This window comes from Phyllostomus discolor, chromosome 1 (genome assembly GCF_004126475.2).
Source record: "Phyllostomus discolor isolate MPI-MPIP mPhyDis1 chromosome 1, mPhyDis1.pri.v3, whole genome shotgun sequence".
NCBI classification, from domain to species: domain Eukaryota; kingdom Metazoa; phylum Chordata; class Mammalia; order Chiroptera; family Phyllostomidae; genus Phyllostomus; species Phyllostomus discolor.
Window position 1 is genome coordinate 193,126,052 of NC_040903.2, and position 13,279 is coordinate 193,139,330.

A 13,279-nucleotide genomic window follows, 5' to 3' on the forward strand; every position below is an offset into this window, starting at 1 on the left:
TTTGGAAGAATGACCGGCTACAAGGTAGAAGCTGCCAGGGGTGGGCAAGGGGAGTGGGCAAAACTGAACACAGGAACTAGGTGGGAAGCTTGTTCATACAATCCAGGAGGTAAGTCATTGGTGTGCAGGCACGGACAAGGAGGAGAAGTTAAGCGCTGGTGCTGCTGCTAGGGTTGGTGAAAGTAATTTTTCTGCATGAAGTGGGTGGCCCGTGCCAACAGGAGTAAATTCTAAGGGTGGTGCTCCACACAGGAAGGGAAATCATGGCTCTCTTGGGTGCAAGCAGAGGAACACCTTGCTCTGGTTTGGGGCTGGTGTGACACTGTGGCTATTCCCAAGAGGGTCCTCTCAGGGCCACTCTGGTCAAAGCCTTCTAACATCCAACTGGACCCTTTGCTGCACTGTCCTATCCAAGTGGGGCAGGCACCCAGGAGAGGCTTCCCCTCACCCCTCTGACCCATCCCTGAGGCCTTTGCACCCACAGATGCCTTCTCCCCCATCAGGAGACTGAGCGCCCCTTTGACCCCCTCTCCTAGGGCTCCTGGGCCACAGAGAGGTTGCCCCTTGGCCCTCCAGGTCAAGGAAGGGATCCAGACAGAATGCCTGGGTTCCAATCCCAGATCCACCACGGATCCACAAGTGGGTCACTACCTCACACCCTCTCCCCACGGGGACTCTCCCCAGGGGACTCATACCCAGCGGTGCTTCACCTTGTCTCTTCAACACTTCTCCTGGGGCAGCCGCTGTAGGACTTGGGTGTCACCCTCCGGAAGTTTCTTTAAAAGAAGCGAATGTGTTCACTCCCTACTCCCAAGGCTGGTAACAGCCTGCTCTGTAGGGATCACACGATGACTTTTGGGTTCTTGGTGTTGAAACAGCGGGTAAGCAGATTTCTCAGTGCCTCTGTGCCCCGGTACTGTCATCAGAAAAATGGGGCTAGGAGTATTTTCCCTGTCTTTTGGGCTCCTCAAGTACTCAAGTGCTCGTGCTGAAACCTGTACATGCTTAAGGCATTGTTTTTAGCTGGGTGGGCATGCTGGTAGGTGAAGGCTGCTGCAGCTCTCAGACTTCTTCAGCAGAAGGGTGGACAGAAAGTTCCTCTTGATCCCCATCTCCCCCTGAGCAACCGGGTGTCTCTCCTCTGTGGGGTTGACCGCGAGCCGCCCCTCTTTTCTCTCTCCCATTGGCTTTCACCTGCTAGAGGGGCGGCTGCTACGGGCTTCTAGACCTGTCAATCAGGGCGGGCTCCGCCCCGCCCCTCGCATGGGTTTATAACGGGAATTCCCATGGCCCAGGCTCTGGCATCCAACCTGCTGCCGCCAGGACCTGGCCCAGCTGAGTGACTGCCGACCGCGCGCAGAGCACACGCTCGCTCGCGCTCCAGCTCCCTCCTTCGCGGTTCATGACCGCGCGCTCTGCCCGTAGCCTCCGCCATCCCGCGCTGCACCTCCGCTGCCAGGGTCCCCGAGGGAAGGAAGGCAGCAAGGCAGGCGCAGTGGTGCGCCCGGCTGAGCCCACGACCCCGGCCCGCAGCCTGCTGGCACCATGCTGCCCACGCACTGCGTCCGCCTGCTCACACCCCACTTGCTGCTTGTGTTGGTGCAGCTGTCTCCGGCTGGCGGCCACCGCACCACCGGCCCCCGGGTAAGTGCGTCCCCAGCCGCGCGCCCACCTGCGGAGGGAGACGAAGGTCACTCGCCCTTACTCATCCTCCGGGAGGGGGTTGGGGGAAAGGGGAAAGGTTAAGGGAGGTGTCAGACCTTGTTCCCTTCCCACCCTGCCAGCCCCCCTACAACACACACATATTACCCAGTCTCCCGCGGGCTTCTTGGTGAAGTTACTGAAATAAAAATTTCTCCCATTGTCTGTCCCCCACCCCCAACCCTTTCTTGCAGCACTGACTCTGCTTAGCCCCCCAACCCCTGAACTGTCACTGGTGGATTTTCTTTCTCAATCTCTTCTCCCAAGGCCTTTTTCTCTGAGACCCTCAGAAGTGCCTCCTGCATCCGAGAGGCTCGCTCTCCGCTCACGCAGAGCTGCCCTGCGGTCTCACACTGCACCCGCTCCCGAGCGCTGGCGTTCTTGGCAGGCGGCAGGGGGCCGCTCTGCCTCCAGAGTTTTAAGTTACCCGAGAGAGCCACACAAGGACCTTGTGTTGTTGTTGTTTTAAAAAGCGATCGCTGCTCGTAAAACCCACAGCAGATAATTTTAATGCTCCCTCCTGCTGGGCACAGCCCTGGAGGAGGCTAGAGGTGGGGGGCTGTGGAGAGGTGGTGGAAAGGAGCCGCACAACGTGCAAGGGTCTCTTTCCCTGGTTTCTGGGCTGGGAGCTTGGGCTACTTGTTGAACCTTGGTCTGATTGGAGTTCCTAAAAGATATGAAACATGCCAATTCTGTGCACAGGACAGGCGGCCCGTGGCATTGTAAACTCTCCTGGAACCGGCAATGTTGTGTTCATTGCTGGTCTAGATTATTGCCTCCCCCACGTTGGTCTAATGAAGAATTCCACTGCCTTAAAAATGTACTATTAAACCACCTCGTTGTTCATTTAATCGGACAATCTCTGACCAAGAATTAGCTTATGTCAGGGCAGTCGCCTCTCAGGGTGGCTGCTTGCCTCAACGGGCATCATGGGCCCCCTGAAATAGCTAGGATCTTTGTAAAAACAAGGTTGGCTCCTTAACCAAAGTGTGCGTTCCTGGGTATCCTTGGGCCTACCCTCATTCCCACCTGTTCAGATTGCAGGTTCTTTATTCATTGCTGTTATGAGAATCGCCTTTATGGTCTTTATAGCTGTCGTGTGGGGAGCAAAAGCCTTGCAAAGTTTTGACGAGCTTTAATGACTGGCCAGATGCTGGCTGATTACATCCGAGCCCAGCTATCACTGTGAGATCAGATTTGCAGCCACTTAGGAAAGAAAAGTGTTTGTCCCCGTGTTGGGCCGGCCCTTGCTTTTATGACCAGATGTGCAACAGCAGCAGTTAAAGTGCTGCAGATTAGATCCAGGGCGTGTCATAAATCCTCGACAGCAGGCGTTCCCAAAGCTGGGGTGAGTAAGGGCTCCGGGAGTGACTTTTATGGATGCAGTTGAGGATGCCTTTTAAATGAAGCTGCTTGGTTTGATATTAGGACTCGCAGCTCTTAAACTCTGAGGTCAGGAGAGCCATGGCGTTCCCTCCAATAATTAGGAACAGTCAAGACAGAGATGCAGACCAGAGCACCCTGGCTGAAATCTGGACGCCCGCCCACATGAGAGGCCCGGAGACAAATGGTGGGGGGCTCAGTTTGCTGCTGGGCATGTCTAGCGTCTCAAGCCATATGGCTCTCCTTCCCTGACTCCTGAAACTGGAGGGAGCAACTTCTCGGGGAAAACTAGGGGCTTCGGGGGAAAGTAGGGACATTGGTTAGACTTCCCTCCAGCTTCTTTAGTTTTTAAATTGGTAGAAGCGATAGAACATAAATAGGGAGTGTAAATAGGTTTGTGTGTGTCCCAGCTGCATTCCCCCCTCACATGCACACACACACACGTGTGTGTGTATGTGTTTAGAATGTACCCAGGGGAAGCTGCTGTCTTGAACATGTGGTTACCCGAGTGCATTTATAGGCAACAATAAGGCTACCATTTATGAACACTTGGGCTAGGTATCGATATTTCCACGATCGCTTATGCTTATGAGAACATTTTGCAAGTGAAACCCAGGGCAGCTAAATGGCTTGCTGGAAACACTCGTGGTGCATATGCAGCTCTGGGAGCCAAATCACAGTTTATACAGATTTACAGGTTGTGTGCTTGCCACACCACCGGGCAGCTGCAAGGAGGGCTTGTCAAACTAGGGATGCTGTTGCTTTAAAGGAAGAAATGGCTCAATAAGAAAATACTGAACCCAGATGCATGAGGCGAGTCTGTAAGAAAGCACTAATAATAATATTTTTGGCTGTCTGTATGTCTAAAGGGTGATGTCTTTGAGTTTCCACATATTCCAAAAGACTACAGTTCTCTTATGTGGCTTCTTGGTGGCTTCTGAAGTGTGGCAGTGTCATAGGAAGAGCAGAAACATCTGGCTTATTGCAGTATTCCCTTGGGCATCCCTGGGTCTCTTCTGTTAATCTTTTGAGTGACAGAGGCTTAAGGATTGGCATCTTTTCCAGCTGGCTTTCTAGGAAACCGAGAGCATGCCCTTTCGGTTTAACTTTATCTGGCTCACTAATTGAGCTCCCCCGAGGCCTAGACCCCTATCCTTGCCCCCTTATTTGCTTCCTGCCTTCATAAAATTCCTGACATTTGTTTGACTGTGGAAACCAGCAGTGATCAAGTATCAGATTGGAGGCTATTATGTAGGAAGCACCTGAGATTTTGGTCTCTCAGCTCTGAGCAGCATGACTACCTGGGACACGGTCAGGATTCTTTTAATCCTGACCAAGGAGGCAGCCATTTCTTTAATCCTGTACAATTTACTGAAAAGTTTTCAGGGGGAGAATGGATTGGGGGAAGGCCTCCCCTGGGCCGATGGAGTCTGGCTGATGATCAGGTCAAGCTTGTCTTTGTCTAATTCTCAGTCTGCCCTTGAAAGCCTGGAGCTGGGTGAGAGCAGGAACTGTGCCCATCCTGTCTGTCGGTGTATCCCCAGAGCTCAGCACAAGGGATTGACTTTGTAGGTGTTGGTGGAATGAACAAATAAATGCCAATCATGCATTTACAGTGATGCATGGGTACCACTTTCTAGGTGTTTTAACAAGACTGGAGGCAGGAAATAGATGTAAGAACTTTGAGATATAGAAGAAAATGGGAAGGTCCAGAAGTTTGTGTTTTAGGTCTATTCTTTATTTGTCCTCTTTCTTGTCGCTTATTTGGTTCATCCTGCAAAATCCAGCTCCAGCTGCCCTCTCTAGGAACTTTCCTATTGGTTAGAATTAGCCACGCTCACCTTCCACCAACTTCTGTATCCAGTGCACTTGTGTTCTAACTTTCGCTAATCCTTCTACAGTGAGCATCTTGAAATCGGGCCAGCATCTGCATCTTTTTAGCACTAACTGGCCCCTGTGGCACTTCATGCATGATCCTGTCTTGTTAAATGAACAAGCTCAAAACCCTCGAGGGCAGAATAGAGATCTTGTTGGTCACACTGCAAAGCATTCTGTAAATATTTATTGCAATGAATTGGACTGTACAGTGATTTCCAAGCGGAACCCTCTGCTCTCATTTGAATCTGAAATTGGTTACTTACCAGTGATTTCTTTTCTCATTTTAAGGTGTTTGTTCTTTGTTTAAAAATAAGTGTGTGTGGTGGTTATGGGAGGTTTAGGGGAGGAAAACAAGCAAACTTGGATGGGAAACAGGCTTAACTCTACCCTAAACATTTTTTTTTTTCCTTTTTACCTTGCATTCGCCAAATGTGAAGCAGCTTCTAGACCGTTCCCTTCCACTGGACTAGCCTGCCTTGCGTCAGGGCCAGGGTGGGTCCTTGTGTCTGCACAGATGCCTGTCTTGTTATCTGTGTGCCTGAAAACAAGCCTCCTTTTCCACATGGGGCATTTATCTGAGATGCTACTCATGCGTTAGGTCAAGAACTTGCTTTAAACATTCTGATAGAGCTGACATGTGAACTTTAAAGAAACAAAATTGAGGAGGACAGGGGGAGGAAGCAATCATCTCAGAAACTCTGGGAAATGCAATCAAATGGAAAGCACTTTGATATTGTCTCATTATCTCCGAAAATTGAACATGCACATTTCTATGGCCCAGCAATTCTACTCCTAAGTACATATGCCCAAGAGAAACTCATGTCCTGAAGGAGACATGTGCAACTCTATCTATGATACCATGAGCCTGGAGAGAGTCCAAATGTCCATCCGTTGGAGGACAGATGAACAAACCTCGATGTACTCACACAGTGGAGAATTAAACTAGTCACAACGAGTGAGCAACAGTGCCATGCCAACCTACGGAGAGACCTTGGCAATGTGACGTTACCTGCAAGGACTGCACCAAAAGACACAGCACAGCAGCTTTTACAAATAGCTCAGGTTAAATAGAAAAAAGCTTTAGGAATGCATGCAGCTGCGATAAAACTGTATCAAAAGCAAAGCAAAGTAGTGATGGACAAAGGATTCAGGGGGAAGCTAGGGTGAGGCAGGGGGATTAATTGGGGGCAGGTGACCCGTGGGATAGTGTAGGCAAGTGTTGGTACTTTACGTCTTTTTCTGGGGGGAGACTGAGTTTGAAGGTATTTGTCCAAGAGTGAAGATCCGATGGCTGATTAAATGAAAACAAAAGTGTGCCCTGCGTGTACCATTGCTTAGTGTGTCATGAACCAAAAATTATGATTAATATTTTTGCACTTCAGGTCAAACAAAAGTTCCCTAAGTAGGGATTCCTTTCTTGCCTTCTGCTCCCCCCACCCCCTTTCCAGATGTGCATGTGGCCCTACCTAAAATACCACCTCGGGGAGTGATTATTGGCTCTGTTTCAATTCTTGGCCAGTTAGACCCAGAGCAGGCCCAGGCCCCGGCACAAATATCTACACCAGCTGGCCAAAGGGCTCATGTAAAGCTGAGCTGGCGGCGGACAATCTCCCCTCTCCCTTGCTCAGGGGAATCAGCCCTGGACATCTGAGCGCCCAGCCCTGCAGAGTAGAAAAGTTCACTAGCTGAGGCCTGGGTCAGAAGCCTTATTTGCCAGTGGGGGTGGGGGAGGCGTATTTCTGGTTTGATGCCTGTCTTCATTCCGACCTCCTCCTCACCCCCCTTTGCTGAGGCTGGGGGAGGGCGCATGGCCCTGCTTAGCAGGTACAGGGCACCCTTTCTCTCCCGATCACATAGAGATCTATTGTTTAAGCAGCCAAGTTCCTGGCATTGCTGTTGGTGGAGGGGGATGTCCATGTGGAGGGCCCCTCCTTCAGCATTTGTCACTGCAGAGCTGTTCGGGAGAGGACAAGGGTTGAGTTGCGGATGAGAAATCGATCGGTCCTGCCTGTGAGGCCCGCCAAACAGGGTTAGCATTGTATATACGTGCTCTGCACGAATCCCGAGTTACCTGGGGGGTAAGAGGATTGGATCTCCAGGAACACTTCCAACAGCCCCATGAAGACCCCAGAGCAACAATGGTCATTATCACAATTAAATGGATTTCCCTTTGCAACTGACATCATTCAGCTGAATGGCCAGATCACAATTAATCTTACCCTTGGCAGACAGCTAAACTCGATGGGTGAGGTGCTCTGTGTACTTCCCGGATGTTCCCTGGGTGGATTTCAGCCTCCTTTCATTGGAGCCAGTATGAGGCAGCCTCTACAAAGCAGAAAAGGCTGCTCTTGAGACCTGGCATCTTAGCCCCTCCCACCACCACGGAGGACCAGGAATGAACAAGGTCCCATGAGATAATGTGTCAGGGGTTTTGCAACCTGACAAATACTCTACAAATGTGAGTGACATGCCCTCCACCCCTGAAAACTGTTTTACACTCCAGTGTTGATCTGATAACTACACATCTATGAGCTAAATGGTTTTTTTTTTAAAAGATTGACAGAGGAGAAAAACTAGACCCACTTCTCAGAATGATTTTTTTTTTTGAATAGATAAATATCTCTAAGATACTGCTGGGAGTTCTAAATATTTTTTTGTGTGTGGCTGTTTATTGTGTATCTATTGAAAAAATCCTGCAGAGCCCCTGGGGAGCTGGCACAGAAGTATGTAGTAAGTGAGAGGGTGAGGGAGAGAGTGTTTTGAAAGGACACTCCTTCAGGTACCCAATGCCACTGAATAGACCTTTTGGCCAGGATGGAAATGGTCTATATCTGCAGTGTCCAAGATTAGACGCATGTGGCTATTTGAGTTTTAAATAAAGTTAGTACAACTGTGGAACAGAAGTAATTTAATTTGATTTTAATTAATTTAAAATTAAATGTTAATAGCCACACGTGGTTAGAGGCGATCTCCTTGGACAGGATTGGGGTCTGACCAGCGTGCCCTGGCTTCTGCCCACTGGGTACCCCCACGTGCCCCGACTTCGGCGGCGCTGAACCATGTTGCATTTCCTGGCCTCTCTTCCCTTCCCATCTCTGTCAGTGGCCTGCCCTCATTTGAGAGGCTCAAATGGCTCCACACAGCCCTCACTGCAGGCAGAGCTCATCCTCCTGTGCTGCTTACTCCTAGAGCAGCGTGCATCCCCATCTGCCCTGTAATCCAGCCGACCAGAGGGAGGGGGTAGTGGGACAGCCTCAGCGTAGGCTTTGGAGGTACACAGACCCAAGGCGAGTCTGGCCCTGCCACTGTGAGCCTGTAGTGATTTAACCTTTTGGGTTCTTAGTTCCCCAATTTGGCCAATGAAGGACATAGCATTTATGTGCCAGGGGTGGGAAAAATGAGGAGGGATGTCTTAGCTTCCTATTCCTATTCCTGTTGTAACACATACCACAAACCTCGTGGCTTACACATTAAAGGAGAGTGTTCAATGAACAAGCCTCCGTGGGTGAAATAATCAGTAGAGCTGAGTTCCTTTCCAGAAGCTCTAGGGATGGACCTGTTTTCTTGCCCTTTCCGGTTCCTAGAAACGGCCTGCATTCCTGGTCTCATAGCCCCTTTTCACCTTCAAAGCCAGCAATAGCCAGTTCAGTCTTTCTCATGCTGCATCACAGTCCTAGCTCTTCTGCTTCTCCTGTCCCCATTTAAGGACCCATGTGACCGGACCCACCGCATGAGTCTAGATTGGTCTCCTTATTTAAATCTGATTAGCAACCGTAATTCCACCAGCATCCTTAATTCTTCCTTGCCAGGTAACACGGCAGTATTAGGATTAGGACCTGGGCATCACTGGAGGGCCATTATTCTGCCCCTACCCACTCATTAAAGGTCTTATACAGTGCCTGGCTCATAGGTGGTGCTTGATAAACGGGGGTCATTGTTATGACCTGTATCTATTAGTTTCTTTCCTTTTAGAGTGGGAGTCTCTTAATGGTGGAGTTGTTTAATTTCCTTTATAGACTCCATCCTGCCCACGAACAGGTGCTTAGTAAATGTTTATTGAATAATAGAATTTTCAATAAATGCAGATTGCTTCTTTTCTTGTAAAGAAATATTGAACAGTAAAAAGAAGTAAAATGCAAACCAGAATATATGATCCCCTTTGTGCAAAAAAGAAAAGAGAAAACCGGGTGGATGGTATGCCATGCTGTTAAGGTTGGTTATCACGGGATGTTCCATTTCCATCAGACGTGTCTTAGTGATTATTCAAATATTTTTGTTTACAATGAACATCATTTAATATTAGAAGAAAGTAACAAAGGTTAAAACATGCATGGTTTTTTAAAAAAGCTCCAAAGGTGTTTCAATCCAGCCTGATCCCCAAGTCACCCTTGGATTCTTGGTCTCCATCTGGTGCAGGTGGGCTGTGTTCACATTGGGCCAACGTTTAGGGTTAGTACTGTTGGTACCAGGCCCCCTACTCATTTTCAGTGTGCTTTGAACTCAGTCTGTTTTAAAGGGGAGTTTTCAATTTACCTCAGCAGGGCATAGCTGGAAAAAAATGTATTTATTGCTGCTGGCGGGGTTTTAAATTAGTATGGTCACTTTGTGGAATTATGGTTGAAGTTGCACACGCTCTTTGACCTTATAACTCCTCTCTGGTATACACACTAGAGAAACACACTTAAATATAGACCAAGAGACATGTTTAAGGACCCTCACAGCAGCATTTTTGGCAGTAGTGAAAAATTGGCAACCAGCCAAGTGCCCATCACCAGGAGACTAGGAATCTAAATGATGGTATGTCCAAATAATGGACCACCACTCAGCACTGAAAATAACTAATCTAATGCTCTACTCATTATGAATCAATTTCATAATCAAAATATGGAATGAAAACAGACAAATTATAGGATAAAATATGCATTATGCTGCTATTTATATAAAGATTGAAAGCATGCAGAAACTATATGTTGTTTAGGGGTACATATAAATGGAAAGATTTGTGAGAAAATTAAGGGCAGTGATAACTCTGAAGCTCAGAGTTACTCGGGCAGGAGGGAGAGAAACATGTTGGTTGGTAATGTTTTACATTTTTAAAGTGGGAGGTGAGTATATGGATTTGAAAATTCCTTTTTGTATGTATTGTATAATACATCGTAAAGTTTTCTATAAAGAATAAAAACGCATTTGGACAGATCACAACAAGGTTTCAAAAGCGAAAAATAAAAGCGATGCTTCTGTAAGGGGCCCTGTGCTCCGTCCGCGCTGTGGATTGCCGTTTTCCTCCCCCTGAAGAACCTGCTTGGCACGTCCAGCCAGGAATGTGACCTTCACTGCAAGTGCTGGCCGCCACCCTCCTGCCCTTCTGAGGCCCTGAGGCCAGGCTTCCCTGACCAGCTCAAGGCCAGGTGCAGCTCAGGGTCAGGTGCAGCCCAAGGCCAGACTCAGGGGAGGTTGCCTTTCCCACCTCCGCCTGTGGTGCCTGTGCTCCCCGCTGCCTACCCTGGCTTCTTTCTGCTCTTCTCACTGCACTTGCTCTCCCCGGATGAGCATGAGGGCTGAGGACGACGACTTTCTCAAATTCACGTGCCCTTAGTTAGGGTGGTCAGAGTTGGCAAATAAAAATCCTGACGTAGACTTGCCTCAGTGATAAATTGGGTAAATTTGAACGTCACGGAATAATGTAAATTTTGAATGATCTAATGTAGAACAATGTAAATTGCATGAATTTGAATTTAGGTAAGCAAGAAGTGATGTTTTGGTATAAGTATGGCCCAAATAAGAAATTATTTTTCATTAGCTGAAATTGTAACTTATGTGAAATGTGAACTTAGTTGGGTATTCTGTATTAAATCTGGCAATCCTACATTAGTTCCTTTTCTCTTGGGAATCATCTGGACAGATATTTTGCTAATTTTTAAAATTAGGGTAATAGTTTATGTTTCTTTTACCTACCTTACTGCCTGACTTGGAAGAGTTTTATTTTTTTCTAAGTTTTTAAAGTATTTTTTAATCCTCACCCGGGGATATGTTTACTGATTTTTTAAAGAGAGAGGAAGGGGGAGAGAGAGAAACATTGATGTGAGAGAGAAACTTTGATCAGTTGCCTCCCATGGGCACCCTGACCAGGGACCAAACCTGCAACCTTTTGGTGCACCGGATGGCACTCCAACCACTGAGCCACCTGACCAGATTTTTATTGTTTTTAATACTAAGGATAATAATTTGTTTTTCTGCCATGTTTGTCAAGTGCCTTTCATTATGAAAAGACAGTGGTTTTCACCTACTAAATTGTAAACCTGTATGTAGTGAATCTATCTTTGGGGTCGGAATGAAAAAGGTCTTCCTCTTCTAAGATTATAGAAATCATAATAATTTGGATTCTCTTTCACCTTTGGGTCCTTTCATAAAAGATCCCCCTTTTCTTCACTATGAAAACTTTCAAATGTACCCAGAGCAGGAGAGAACAGTGTAGCGAATCATGGAGCCCTCACCCAGTCTCAACAATGAACGGCTCCAGGCCAAACTCGTGTCTCCCACCCGCCCCCCCAGTTTTCCACTTAGATTATTTTGAAACAAATCCAGACATTGTATTTTATCATCTGTAAATATTTTCATATACATACACCTAAAAGATAAAGCCTAGCAAAAACTCTAACCACAATACCATATCACAATGAAAGAATAACAACAATGATACATTTCTTCATATAAATAATTCAATCAACATTCAAATCGCCCTGAGTATCTCTCAAATATGCTTTTCTGTTCATTTGAATCAAGACCCAAATAAGGTCCACATATTGACTTATCTGCATCTTAAACCTCTTTTAATCTATGAGTCTCCCTCCACCTCCTTTTTACTTTGTGATCTATTTGTTGCATAAGCAGGTTGTGCGAGGGTTTTCCACACTAGATTTTGCTGATTGCATTCCTTTTGTGTCACGGGACACATTCCCTTACAGTTCCTGTAAAATAATAGATCCAGAGGCTTGATCAGATACGAATTTGATATATTTTTGCAAGTGTATTCCATGGCAGTTGGTATGTACTTCCATCAGGAGGCACCTAGCATCAGTGGTATTAGCACCCAGTGGAGACAACTTTGGGACCTACTCATTGTTAGGAGTTGTCACTGATTTTTAAACAAGTAGACTGAAAAAAGCTCCCCCACATTGCCATCCTTCCGGTCTCTGGTGTTGCTGTGGAGGGGTACAGAGGAAGGGGATTAGGTGCCATCGTTGCCTCCTCGGCCTCTGGGTGGGGAAGCTGTGTGTGATGCAGAGCTGCGAGAGAAGAGCTCTGCCTGAGTTCTTGGTTGGTGGCCAAGGAAGGGGAGTCTCCTGGGTTTTGGGTGCAAGCAGTAAAAGCACAAGGGAGCTGGTTTTACTCCCTAGTACTAGTCAGGAGGCATGTATGTATGTATGTATGTATGTATGTATGTATTTTTTTAGGAGGCCTTTAAGTGTAATTGTAGACCAGCTTTGTGTGATCTTCGGCAGGTATACATCATTTGGGAATGTACATTATAAGAAACAGATAAGAAATTTTGAACTGGCTTACCCATTGGCTCAAGTATAGTAGAAGATACAGATACAAAGTGGGTTTCAGGACTGGTTTGATTCAGTAGTTTAATAATGCCATCGAAGCACTCAGTGAATGTGTGTCTCTTTAATCAGAGACACACATTCTCCTTTTGTGGTGTCTGTTTAATCAGAAACCTAGGTTTTCAGGGTGGTGGGATTCCTACAGTGGTTCCAAGCTTCATATCTAAACAACAAGTTCTAGAAGAAGGAAGAGACAATCGGCTTCTGGTAGCCCTTTCCCCACCTGCTCTCAGAAACTTTGGCTCCTAGCTTGATCTAAATTGGATCAAGTGCCTATTCTTCTTTTTTTAAATATACAGGATTGGTCACAAATAATAAAAAGATTTTATTACAAAATCATAAGCATATAATTCTGTAACATAACAACATCACATTCAAGCACACCATGTAACATTTTAGGTGAAATGTTCAAAATAAAACTATCAATTATTACACCCATATTATTACCCTACCAACCACACTTAAGCAGGCATTACTTCTGCTGGACCCTGTAAGTATTTTTAAGATTGTATTATTTTTTTTAGAGAGAGGGGAAGGGAGGGAGGAAAGAGAGGGGGAAAAAGATTGATGTGTGAGGGAAACATTAATCAGTTGACTCTTGCACACCCCAGCTGGGGACCTGGCCTGTAATTCAGGCATGTGCCCTGACTGGGAATTGAACTGGTGACTTTTTGGTTTGCATGCCAGTGCTCAATCCCCTTACCCACACC

General features: G+C 46.9%; 1 protein-coding gene across 5 annotated transcripts in view; it reads left to right on the forward strand.

Annotated features, from left to right (window-relative positions):
* SMOC1 (SPARC related modular calcium binding 1) overlaps positions 1-13,279 on the forward strand; it is a 150,372-nt gene that overhangs the window by 14,597 nt on the left and 122,496 nt on the right. For 3 of the 5 annotated variants that reach the window (XM_036011522.1, XM_036011531.1, XM_028506532.2), the window contains exon 1: positions 1,288-1,644. The exons of 1 other annotated variant lie outside the window; for it this stretch is intronic. In XM_036011522.1, the coding sequence (XP_035867415.1) occupies positions 1,546-1,644 (99 nt within the window). In that variant the 5' untranslated portion in view covers positions 1,288-1,545. Of the gene's footprint in view, positions 1-1,261; positions 1,645-13,279 lie in introns of those variants that run through there. One more of the 5 variants, XM_028506533.2, reaches the window with a different exon arrangement.